The sequence below is a fragment of the Zootoca vivipara genome, chromosome 13 (assembly GCF_965207765.1).
Source record: "Zootoca vivipara chromosome 13, rZooViv2.hap1.1, whole genome shotgun sequence".
NCBI classification, from domain to species: Eukaryota; Metazoa; Chordata; class Lepidosauria; order Squamata; family Lacertidae; genus Zootoca; species Zootoca vivipara.
In genome coordinates this window covers 16,811,809-16,825,105 of record NC_142596.1, presented here as the reverse complement: position 1 = coordinate 16,825,105, position 13,297 = coordinate 16,811,809, and the positions used below count along the sequence as shown (strand labels likewise).

The window sequence follows — 13,297 nt, the reverse complement described above, 5'->3', positions numbered from 1 at the left end:
GAGCTGGCATACAGCATGACTAAGCCGCTTCTGGTGAACCAGAGCAGCGCACGGAAATGCCGTTTACCTTCCCACCGGAGCGGTACCTATTTATCTACTTGCACTTTGACGTGCTTTCGAACTGCTAGGTTGGCAGGAGCTGAGACAGAGCAATGGGAGCTCACGCCGTCGCGGGTATTCGAACCGCCGACCTTCCGATTGGCAAGCCTTAGGCTCAGTTGTTTAGACCACAGCGCCACCCGCGTCCCATCTGTACTTTTCTACATTTAAAGCATAATCCTTTCCCCCAAAGAATTATGGGAACGGTAGCTTTTCCCTCACAAAGCTACAGTTCCCAGCCACCTATAAAACACTATAGCATCCAGAATTTTTGACTAATATGTTTTTAAAACACTCTAACCAGCCAATGCAACCCTCTGCCTGTCTACTCAGAAGTAAGATCCGCTGAATGCAATGGTTTGTGCTTGAAATACAGCAGCAAGGTGTCAAAGGCAAACATACAGTTAGCAGGGCAAACGAGAAGTTGCGGGAATTCGTGATTGAATAAATGTGCAAATGCAGCCTTAAATAAATAGCGTTCTGAATAAATATTGAAACAATACTTCGGGGGTTGGAGAGAGGGGGGAAAGGCCCTCTAAGAAAATAAATCCTCAGAGTTTGCAAATGAGCAACACATTTTCTACCTAAATTTGCTTCCTACATATAGACCAGAAATTGTCAAACACTCAAATCAAATATACACTCTTGCTCCAGCTCTGCTTTAGAGATGGCATGTTAAGTTTGAAACAGCCACCCAATGAAATGGCAGACATTGATACATTGAGGGGCCATCTTTGCCAAGAGCTTGCCCCATCTAGTATAACGACACAAAAAGCAAATTAAATTTCTCTGCCATACGATCTCAAAAATAAAGTGGATTTATTCTTTTGTCTTTCTATTGCAAAGCAACAGTAATGGATCGGCAAAGCAAGCCCCTTTGCTGGGGACAGATATAGCTTATCACCGCCAGTCTTAGCTGTCAAGTATCCGTTTTTCACGGGAAACCCCCAGATTTTAATCCGTTTACCGCTGTTCTCCTGTATGGAAAAAAATCCCGGAAATCCCCTGGATTTCCTACCTGCCAGGGAGGCTCCATTTTGGGTGCCGCTCTTCCCATGTGTGGGCACCAGAAATCGGGCAGAGCGGCACTGGAAGTCGCTTCTACGCATGCCCAGCGGCCATCTTGGTGGTGGCCGCATGACGGCGCCCGTCACCAGGATGGCCGCCGGGCATGCATAGAAGCGACTTCCGGTGCCGCTTTGCCCGATTTGTGGTGCCCACACATGGGAAGAGCAGCCCCGGAAGTTGCTTCTACGCAACTTCTGGTGCCGCACCGCTGCTGATCCCGCATTTTTCAGCGGGAGACTTGGAAGGTATGCCGCCACTTTATCTGCAGCTTCTACCATGTTAAGTTGTTTTTTGTACTTTTATTTTTTTATTTTTTTTATTTATTTTTTAATTAATCTATTTTATTTTTTTAAATTAATCTTTATTGAAATTCAAAACAAAACATGCAAATGAAAAACACACACACACACACACACACACACATACATAAAATCAATTAATACAAAGAACAACAAATATATTTTTTTTTCAAACAGACTTTTAGGAAGCTGCCCATAGAGCAGATCGGTATTCTCTGTTCCAGGGCTGGAGAACATCTCCAGATGTTGGACTCCATCAGTTCCAGGTAGCCTAGTAAACCATCAGGAATTGGAGTCCAGCAGTGCCTGGAGAGGACCACAAGTTATCCATCTCTGGTCATCTCTCCCTGACACTCAGGAGGCTTGGGAATACTTTTCTTCCCCATCAGCTTTTAGCAGGAGATGTCGGGGATTGACTCTGGGACCTTCTGCATGCAAAGCTCTACAACTTATCTTCAACCTTTGGCATGCAAAGCAGGTGCTCTGGCACTCAGCTATGACCTCCTGCATGCAAGGCAAATGTGGTACCACTCAACTATCTGCTTCTACTTGCAGTTCAGGTGCAACACCAATAAGCTACAGTTCCTCCCACAGGTGACCTCCACATTCCGGTCCAGCAGAAACACTCAAGAACTCTCCCTCTGGAGTGTATCTGTGTCAGAGACGTGGCCGAATCAAACGCCTGGGAAAAGGCTGGCTCTGGAGATGAAGGAATGCTATTCCATAGGGAGCCAGTGTCTGGAGACGAGCGAATGCAGACGGAGCAGGAGTGGGTTAGTTTGGGCCCCCTTCATCAAGAGTTCCCAGACTCAGATAAAGCAGCAGACTCAGAAAGCTCACAGGCAGAGGGGGAGGGGGAGATAGACGGCATTGAGAGGGTTGCTATGCAACCTGGAGGGAGGCAGAGTTTAGAGGGCTCTTCATTTGAGAGCGGGGGGGGGGAGTCCACCCCCCTTCTCCCTGAACCAGAGGAGCTGAAAGGGTTAAAATGCAACAGAAGTACAAGAGAGGAAGGACTGGACTTTGGCGCCCTTTGTGCTGCGAAAGGAGGGTAAACTCAGAGTGACCAACTCGTAGCTAAGAGTGGCGCACGGAGCCGCTCTCTGGGTGTGAATTGTAAACGAACATACCATAAATGTACCAGAGACTCGTTAATTCCTATCAGAGCTTGCTTGCCTGCCTAAGATCATTACAATCTGCAAGCGGTCTTCCCAGAAAATGAGGGCCATCAGCAGAATCCGCAAGCAGCTTCCAGGTAACAGAGCCCTATCCCTCTCTTCCTCTGTCTCGGAGATCTGTGTCAGCATGAAGCATTTACCTTCCCGACCCACATTTGTCCTCTTGAGCAAAAAAGCATGACTCTCCCTTGGACGGATATACTGGTAAGTCATAAAGGTTTAAGGCAAAGGAATACTGATCATTCATTACCTAAGAGAAGCAAGGCAGAGGCATATGCTAACAACCAGAACAGTCTTAAGCATATCCGGCACCGTGGTGCGAAGATCCCTCCGCCCCCCCGCCCCCCATTTCCCAGAGTTTCTCTCGCCCTACAACTCCAGCTCGGAGCGTTTTTGGTGCCTGTAGGCGGCGAGCGGGGAAATAACTCTGCCGTCCCTCCCAGGATACTTTAGCCCGCTGGCGGCCGCTGCGCTTTGCCGAGCGGGGACGGTGGGCGAGGCCCCGGAAGGGGCAGGCTCAGCTGGGCCAGCCAAGGACGGGGGGAGCCCTTCACTTCCAAACAACCCCGCCGCCTTCTCCTGCTGCCTCGGCCATGGCTTGTCGTCTCTTGCTGCCGCTGCTCCTCTACCTCGGCAGGCACCCTCGGCCGGGTCCAGCCGCCTTCTCCGTCCACCACGGCGGATATGCTTAAGTCTTAAGACGGCACTGGTCCTTCTAAAATGTCAGCTGTCTGGCGCAGCAGCGCCCCTGGTGGCCAGGCACCCTGGCGCATTGCGCCACCCAGCCCAGGCCTAGAGACGGCCCTGCTAACAACTATTCTTCCTGCAGCTTCCACTCCTTTCAGGTTTGTTGGGATTTGATAGCTCCTGTTCAATTCATTCTCTCTCTCTTCTCTTTCTCTTTCTTTCTCTCTCTCTCTCTCTCTCTCTCTCTCTCTCTCTCTCTCTCTTTCCCCCTTCCTTCCTCCATTTCTGTTTCCCCTAAGCTTCACCTGCAACAATGTCCACTTTAAGGCAAAGGATGAAGTTGTTAGGGGGTGATATCCCCTATGACTGACATAAATTCTTACAAGCCAGCAGGATGTTCACAGTAAGGCCCAGTCTCATTTTTCCAATCTTAAATTTGTTTCTACACTTTTCCGCAGGAATTTGTGGGGGTTTTTTTTAATAAAAAAACTCTTCTGAAAATCCTTCAGCTTTTTGGAATGAATTTATATAAATTTTTGTATGCACTTTTGACCAATGGGCATGTTTTTACAAGCAATTTCTCCTCATAGAATGCATTTTTTGCATGCCGCTTTCACCAATATATAAAATACATGCATAATATTTTTTTAACGCTGTTTAGTTGGACAACTGCATAGCAAATTTCAGGTAAGTGCAGATTTCAAAGGATGGCCGTGCTTCAGTTTCCACATTGTTTCAGAAAGTGTGGTTGTGATAAAGTTGGCTTTAAGTGAGAATTGAGCTAAATTCCATCCGTACCTATGAGAAAAGTTGTGTATGTTTAACCCACAGACGAGACGAGTAGGGCTAGACGATATATACAGATCAGTAGGGCTAGACAATATATTGATATATCATCCAAAACCGGTTTCAAGTCTGTATCATGGTATATTTGGTTTCATAATTTTTGACCTGGCAATAGATTACGAATCATGGTGTGTGTGTGTGTGTGTTGTGTGCTACACAAAATGTGGGGAAAACCGTGAAGCAAGCCAGCAAATTCCTCTTCACAGCCCCCTCCTTATTTCAGACATTGTGATGAATTGGTATATTGTGATGTTTAGCTGGGGATATATTGTGATGATGAAAACCAGATATTGCCCAGCCTTACAGGGCAGCTAGCTTCAAAATAATTGGAAGGGCAGAAAGCAGATTGGGATTTAGTGGTAGTGGGAAGCAAAAGGGGTTTTTTTAAAAAAAAAGGTAAAGGGACCCCTGGACGGTTACGTCCAGCCAAAGGCGACTATGAGGTTGCGGTGCTCATCTCGCTTTCAGGCCCAGGGAGCCAGTATTTGTCCACGGACAGAATTCTGGGTCATGTGGCCAGCAAGACTATTTAAAAAAAAAATTATTGAGGATTTTCTCAGTTTACAAAGGTAATGCTGTGTCTCATAATTTTTCCATTGTTACGCATCAATCTTGCTTGTTGAGACATTAGGAAGAAGGGGGGGAAAGAGGTGGGTGGGGTGGGTGGGTGGGGTGGGATGCCTATGTTTCTGTTTTCCTTGATATGTGTAGGGGTTCAGTGTCAGCGTTGTTTGTGCGGGTTCTCTGTTGTTTGCTTGTACTCCTTTGTTGGTGAGAGAGGTCGGGGGTTGGCGTAGGGTGTGGTTGTTCATTTGTGGATGGCTGTGGTGGTCTTTGGTTTCTTGTGTGAGAGCAAGACTATTTATCTACTTGCACTGGCATGCTTTCGAACTGCTAGGTTGACAGGAGCTGGGACAGAGCAACAGGAGCTAACTCCGTCGCAGGGATTAGAACCGCCGACCTTCCGATCGGCAAGCCCAAGAGGCTCAGTGGTTTAGACCACAGTGCCACCCGCATCCACATGGCCATTGTGAGAGCAGGATACTGAACTAGATTGAGTGTTTGGTCTGATCTGGTCTTTTATTCCAGCCAGACCCCAATACCCCCCCCCCACACACACACACTCCGCTTTGGGGGGGGGTTATCACCAACTATCCACCCCCCACTGAGCATGTTCAGTGCTGGCAAGGCTGCTTTGCGGGGGGTGAAGATCCTTGTGGCGGAATCCTAGCTGCATTAATATTTCGGATGTCTCCAATGATCTCTACGGGCAACTCACGTCCAAACCAGAGGGCATTTAAAAATAGCTTCTCAGTGTGAACCAGGAAATTTCATCTATCCAGACGAGATGGCTCTCTTTCTACCACATCTCTCTTTCTTCCTCCATTTTCTTTTTCCAGGATGCCCCATTCCCCCTCCAACCTGGTTTTGTTCAACTGTCAGCCCACATTCCATGCCAACCAAGCACACTGGGCCTGTTTTGGGAGTTTCCACTCCTTTGAGTTACAGCCCCCCCCCCAACTGTTAAAGATTTTTCCTCAAACTTCTGGGTTTTGCCAGTTCCGCTGTGTGTGGGTGGTGAAGCACAACCAGTCAAAGATCTGAGATATATTCACATGGATTAAAAACAAAACAAAAAACCCCAAGCATAAAATAACCACACGTCTTATCGGTTTACAATCAGCTGCACCAGTTCCACCTAGCAGCACCGAGAAGCTGTGAACATGTTGAATCAAAGCGGGATAAGACGCCTGTCTCCGAGTATTACTTTCCGCAATTTCATCTCGCTGGCAATTTAGCAACCTGCCTGACAATAAACTCGCAAGCGAATTACCTGCAAAACATGCAAAGACAAAAGCTATCCTTTCCTCCTCCTTTTAGCGTGGAAATGCTCATTCCCGAAAGAAATGAAGATGGAAAGGTTAGACGCACACGCATGCCAGGACTTAGAATCATAAAATTATAGGAGTTGGAAGGGACCCCAAGGATCATCTAGTCCAGGCATCCCCAAACTGCGGCCCTCCAGATGTTTTGGCCTACAGCTCCCATGATCCCTAGCTAACAGGACCAATGGTCGGGGAAGATGGGAATTGTAGTGCAAAATGTCTGGAGGGTCGAAGTTTTGGACTGCCTGATCTAGTCCAACGCGGGGGAATCTCAAGCCCAGGGGTCAAATGTAGCCTCTCTATAGCTGGCCCTTTGGACTCTCAAACCTACACCCCACCCCACTTGCAACACCCTTCCCCAGCTCTGCTTTGTACCCTCCTTGAGTGCTTTTGCCTAGCTGGAATGTGCCGTTGAACTCTGTGTTTGTATAAACTAACCTTCTTACACCAGGTAAAATTAATATTTGTTGCTCTGTCCGCATCCAATCAATTTTGCCGAGTGGCTCTGAATTCTAGTGTTATGAGAGGGGGAAGAAAATCCCTGCAGAGCATTGACTGTCTCCAGATATTTAAAGGACCACCTCTGAACTGGCCAAACCCTTCAATCATTATCTGAGGCCCTTTTTCATGTGCCTCCTCCACAAGATGTCCGGAGGGTGGCAACACAAGAACAGGCCTTTTCTGTGGTGGCTCCCTGTTTGTGGAATCCTCTCCTGGCATCTTAATTACATATCTTTAGGCATCAGGTGAAAACATTCCTATTTACCTAGGCCTTTGGCTGATTAACACAGAATCATTTTAAATGTGTTTGTGAGAGGGGGGCGGTTATTGGTATGTTTTTGTCTTATTGTGTATTTTGCTTTCCCATGTTGTATTTTTATGTAGTGGACTGCCCTGTGATATTCAGATGAAGGGTGAGATACAAATAAAATAAAATAAAATAAAATAAAATAAAATAAAATGCAAAGCAAAGCAAAGCAAAGCAAAACAAAACAAAACAAAACAAAACAAAACAAAATACATTGTCTCCAAAGCATCCATGGTTTCATTGGCCCCTGTCACAGCCCCTACCCCACAAGTATTTTTCTTACACTCACATTTAAGAAAAATGACTGTGCACATGGCACAGCTGCCTTCAGACTTCCCTGGGGATACCTGATCTGTCTCCTGTATGTGACTGCAATGACTGAGCGAGAATTTAATTACATTTGGGGGGGGGGAGTGTCACTCAATCTCACTACTAAATCTACAGAATACTGACACCTGCTGGCTAAAGGGAGTGTTTTCGGGCATCTAGTAGCCCTCCTTGCTCAAGTTCCAAAAAGAAAGCGAGCCATTTTGCACACAGCCAATCTGGGTCACCCACCAATTCAGTCATTTCCCACAGGCTCGACAGATTTCAGTTTCCTGACCCAAATTTCCCCACCCACAGTTCTCTTAAAAAAAACACCCCAAAACACCTTCCAATAGATCTAGCCCCAGTGTGGTTAGATTGTCGGGCTAGGGACCTGGGAGATCAGAGTTCAAATTCCCACTTAGCCATGAAGCTCTCTGGGTGACCTTGGGCCAGTCGCTGCCTCTCAGCCTGACCTACCTCACAGGGTTGCTGTGGGGGTTAAATGAGGAGGGGGACTACCATGCATGCCACCTTGAAGACGCCTTCCATAGTACTAGTTACAGGTAGGTAGCCGTGTTGGTCTGACGTAGTCAAAACAAAATAAAAAAAATCCTTCCAGTAGCACCTTAGAGACCAACTAAGTTTGTCATAGGTATGAGCTTTCGTGTGTATGCACACTTCTTGTCTCTAAGGTGCTACTGGAAGGATTTTTTAAATTTTGTTTTGACCTTGAAGGGGGAGGGGGAGTGGGATGTCAGTGCAACAAATTGATAAAAATAAATACTCTGAGTAAGGCTAGCTTTGGATACAACGTGCAGTTTCATCTCCAGTTAGTTCGTGCCCCACAGCTTCCTGCTAAAACCCTGTAATATTTATACCACAAACGTCCCGGAGGGGGCGGGTCATCTTGCTTTTGTTGCACTATAGTGCCAGAGGATCCCAATAATGAAGCAGGGCCGTCTCAAGCATGTCGGGCGCCCGGGCGCCATGGTGCGGAGATCGCTCCGGCGCCCCCACCCCACTTCTTGCCGCAGCTTCTTGCTCCGCCCCATGGCGCCCCCCTGCCAGCCCCGCGCCACCCAGCCTACCCCTAGAGCCAGCCCTGTAATGAAGTAACACTGGGGTTAGGTAGGTAAGGTAAAGGACCCCAAATGGTTAAGTCCAGTCAAAGGTGACTATGGGGTTGTGGTGCACATCTCGCTTTCAGGCCCAGGGAGGCGGCGTTTGTCCACAGACAGCAAACCGCTTCTGGCACAATGGGACACCGTGGCGGACAGAGTGCTTGGAAATACCATTTACCTTCCCGCCGGAACAGTGCCTATTTATCTACTTGCACTGGTTTGCTTTCAAACTGCTAAGTTGGCAGGAGCTGGGACAGAGCAATGGGAGCTTACTCCATCGCAGAGATTCGAACCGCCGACCTTCCAATTGGCAAGCCCAAGAGCCTCAGTGGTTTAGACCACAGCGCCACCCGCATCCCTGCATTGCAGAGCAACCAATGAAGTGCAGGCATGATGTGCAGGCAGCCCAATATAAATCCTCCATTTATGCACTATTATTGCCCCAGTGACATGTTGCAAAACACACCCACAAAAACACAACAAAAAGGGCTCTGAGCAATGCGAATATCATTTCACCACTTGCGTACCTACCCAATGGATCGATGCACTTTGCAAGTGAGGGTCTCCTGCAGATCCCACTGTATCAGTAACGCCATTCTACACAAAGTAGGAATCAGGCCTTTAGTGTGACGAAATTCCCTCCCCTTGAGTGTTTAGATTGGTCTCAGTTGTCTTTTCAGCACCGACTGAAGACCTTCCTCTTTCAACAAGGCTTCTCAGTTCGGATCTTTCCTGGTCTGGATCCGAACTGGATTTTATGTTATTTTTTGAGATTTTTTATTATTATTTTATCACCTGATGTTTCCAACCCGTGGGCTCCTTTGGGAGGAAGAGAAGGCTATAAATTTAATAAGTAAATTAACTCCTTGGAACTTACTACTGAGTTTCACCTGCAAAGGACAGTACCGTTCGATTCATCTCTACCTTGAGGGTCCCTGGCAGTTTAGAAGCACTACTACCGGTAGGAGCAGAAGCTGCTGCTGCTTCCCCTTTTCCCCCAGAGGGGCTCTTTCACCAGCATACTAATGCCTTGCTAGACCCAAATCCCTTCTCCCGATACCCAACCACCCGACACAGAAGTGCCATGGCTCATTGTCTTTGAGCAGAAGTTCATTCCAAACTTCAAATCATTTCATTAAAAAATAAATTACATTAAGAGCTAAGCCTTGATTTTCAATTTTGTCTCATGCCATGGTCTTTTTTATGACCAGTGTAAAAAAGAAAAAAGAAAAGGGAAAAAATACTTTTTAAATTAATCTCTCGCTTGGATATATATTGTACTGTAAATTTTAATCAACCCTCCCTGAAGGGAAGAAAATCTAATAGTCCTGGCAATCACTTTACAATCTTGTTTTGGACCATTTTCTGTTTTCCCCATTATGTAGTTATATTTAACATCGCCGCTTCCAACATATGCGCTCCATCTATCTGTCATTTTGCACACATCTTATTTGAATCCTTCAATGGGGCCGTCACAATGTTATTTACTACACGGGTGGATTTTTTCCAGGGTTTCTTAAATGCAGGTACTGTATGCACCTAATGTCCATAGAATGTCAGTCTGAGAATGATTAAAATAACTCGCTCATTATACCTTCACACAGACGGAGGCGATTAATGAATTTCTTCTGCCCCACAATTTAATTTGCTCTTCCCCCTTCTCTTAGCTTATGTACCAATTCTAAAGTCTTGTAAGAGAATGAAGTATATTCAATTTTATAAATTGGAGGGGGGCGGAGAGGGATGCTTGAAGGACTTTTTCTGCGACCCTTTCCCTCTGCAGGGAGGTGGGACCGATTCAGATGGTCCACCCCCACCACTTTATGGATCCAAATCAGGCTTCCTCAAACTGTTTTGAGACTACAGTTCCCATCATCCCTGGCTACTGGTCTTGCTAGCCAGGGATCATGGGAGTTGTAGGCAAACAAACACCTGGAGGGCAGAGTTTGAGGAAGCCTGAGCCAAATGGTTTCCAGAGAGTGGTAGGGGATGTTTTATCCCATGTTGATGGCCTTTCAGCTGATTCCCTGGTGGCCCATTGGAATGTGGAATTAACCAGGGCTATCAATTGTCTGGCTCTGAAGCGCCCTCTCTGATTGCATGGAGCCGGGCCAGCCCCGTGGTTTTCCCCGGAGCTGAGAGCGATGAAACAATCACTGAGACGGCTAGAGTGCCGGTGGTGGAAAACTCATTCTGAATCGGACTGGACACGGGTTAGAGCTCAATGTTGAGCCTCCCAAGTGGTGACAGCGACGGCAAAGGGGACCTTCTTCACCACCTCTATTGCATCTGCAGAAAACAGCAGCAGGAGACTCTTTCACCTGCGAGAAGTGAGGTTACAGGGAACCAGGCAGAGGCCTTCTTGGTAGTGGCACCCGCCCTCTGGAACGCCCTCCCATCAGATGTCAAGGAAATAAACAACTATCTGACTTTTAGAAGACATCTGAAGGCAGCCCTGTTTAGGGAAGTTTTTTATGTCTGATGTTTTATCGTGTTTTTAATATTCTTTTGGGAGCTGCTCAGAGTGGCTGGGGAAACCCAGCCAGAAGGGTGGGGTATAAATAAATGATGGCGATGATTCAGTCCATGTTTTTAGGGAAACTTGGTCTGTGCATCTTGTCAATTTGAAGAGAACTGATCTGATTCACAGACTAACATGCAGATATATTCCCAGTCTGTTTCCAGAACAATTGCATTCTCTCTGCGTGTGTACTATATTGCATGTGTGTTTTTGCAGTGCAACAGAGCACAGATGTGGAAACTGGTGTCATCCAGATGTTTTGACTGCAAGCCCCATGATCCCTGACCATTGGCCATGCTGCCTGAGGCTGATGGGGATTGGGAGACCAACATCTGGAAGGCGACAGGGTCCCCGCTCCTGGTCTAAGCACTGTACCAATTTTCCGTCAATGACTGTCCATGCTTTGATATGTCATAACATTACTCATCTCTCCCAAAAGGATGTATTCTGGCATCAAATTACAGCCCCCTGCTCGCCAAGCTCACCTGCTGCTGACAAGGCTTCTTCCCTGATGTCGTTTTCAGACGGCTGATGGATGTTCCAAGAAGTCAAGGGGAGAGAAGCAATTTCTTCATAGGAAGCTAGCTTCACCATGTCCATGTGGCTGCTCCGGGGCTTGTAATGTGGAATGAAGCACTCTTTGCCACGCTGGAAAATGTCCTTAATGATTTCTTCTGTCTGGACCTCATCCGACATGCTTAGGAAGACTGCGATTCTCCGGGATGCTTGGTATTTAGGATGCTCCAGCACCTGCATGGGGAAAAAAGGAGTTTGCAGTCAGAGAGATTGGAAAGTTCACGAGAAAAAACGGTGAGAGAACCCATCTTTTCCTTGAGGCATTGGGCTTAACCACATAATCCAAGTTTCCAACTGTAACCAAGGTTGTTGTTTTTTTAATGGTGTATCGAACCATACAATTGGAAAGGACCTGAGCGGTATACCATTTTCTTTTATTAAAAAACAACAACATCACCCCACAAAGCCTTCCATTTAGGAATTCTAGCTGCCAAAATCCCAAGGGAGCAGAAAAGACTATTTATGTATGTGACCACGGCTGCGCGGATGTTATTGGCCCAAAGATGGAAAGAAGATAAAGTCCCTACCAGAGAAGAATGGCAGATCAAGTTGATGGATTGTGCCAAAATGTCCAAAATGATCAAAAGAATCAGAAATCAGGAGGACCTAAATTTTAATAAGGAATGGGGGAAATTATGTTGTTGTTGTTTAGTCATTTAGTCGTGTCCGATTCTTTGTGACCCCATGGACCAGAGCACGCCAGGCACTCCTGTCTTGCACTGCCTCCCGCAGTTTGGTCAAACTCATGTTCGTAGCTTCGAGAACACTGTCCAACCATCTCGTCCTCTGTCGTCCCCTTCTCCTTGCGCCCTCAATCTTTCCCATCAAGGTCTTTTCCAAGGAGTCTTATAAGTTACCATAAAAACCATTGTAAACAGTTAAAATCGTTAGGAGGATTGGAATAACACTTCTAGTTTAATGGTGAATTTTGGAATATTTGGATTATTATAAAAGATGCAGGAGGAAATGATTCGGAAGATTTGGATTATTATAAAAGATGCAGGAGGAAATGATTAACAATAGGACCCACAAAGGGGAGGAGGGAAGTCCAGGAAATTCTCTGGAATCTTGTTTCTATGCTCTGTGTTGGATATGTGACTGTAAAATTTTAATATGAAAACCAAATAAATAAATTTATATAAATAAGGGGGCAGAAGGGACCTTAGCGGTCATCTAGTCAAGCCCCCTGCTCAGAGCAGGATCTGCAACATAGGATGCAAGTACTAAGATGGCTTCCAGTCTCTGCTTAAAATATCTTCAATAAAAAAGAGTCTATCACTTTTGGATTACTGCCAAACAACTCCTACTGTTAGGAAGCTTCTTCTAATGCCTAGCAGCACAGTATACAGAGAACAATTGGGTACACATTGACCTCATTAAACTTAGCTGACGAAGGTTTAAGACACCGAAACAGGGCCCTGTCCTGGCTTCTGACTTTGGATTATTATGGACGCTACCTTATTTTAGAAGATTTCTACATCAAACACGGTATTGATATATTCTGACTTCGGATTATTGTGGTCTCTATCTGACTTTAAAAGACTTCTACACCAAACACCGTACAGTGGTACCTCAACATCCTAATGACTCAACTTCCGAAGGTTTCGACTTCCGAAGTCGGCAAACCCGGAAGTCTTTTCGTCGTGCGCACATTCTGCGCCTGCGCAGAAGTGGCATGTGTGGTCGGCGCATGCGCAGAAGCACAAAATCGTGCTTCGCGCATGCGCAAAACGGATGCTTCAACAACCGAAGAATTCGACTTACAAAGAGCGCCACGGAATGGATCGCCTTCGTAAGTCGAGGTACTACTGTATTGATATTTTGCGTCAAAAGACTCTTTAATGGAACCTATTCAATTAGATACCATTGAACTGAGAAATTTTCCGACTATTATTTAAA

The 13,297-nt window shown here is 46.3% G+C and overlaps 1 protein-coding gene across 3 annotated transcripts in view; it reads right to left on the bottom strand.

Moving 5' to 3' along the window:
• MTHFS (methenyltetrahydrofolate synthetase) overlaps positions 1 to 13,297 on the bottom strand; it is an 80,558-nt gene that overhangs the window by 54,244 nt on the left and 13,017 nt on the right. For 2 of the 3 annotated variants that reach the window (XM_035131517.3, XM_088656520.1), the window contains exon 2: positions 11,308 to 11,572. In XM_035131517.3, the coding sequence (XP_034987408.1) occupies positions 11,308 to 11,572 (265 nt within the window). Of the gene's footprint in view, positions 1 to 8,832; positions 8,899 to 11,307; positions 11,573 to 13,297 lie in introns of all 3 variants that reach the window. The other variant, XR_015946762.1, reaches the window with a different exon arrangement.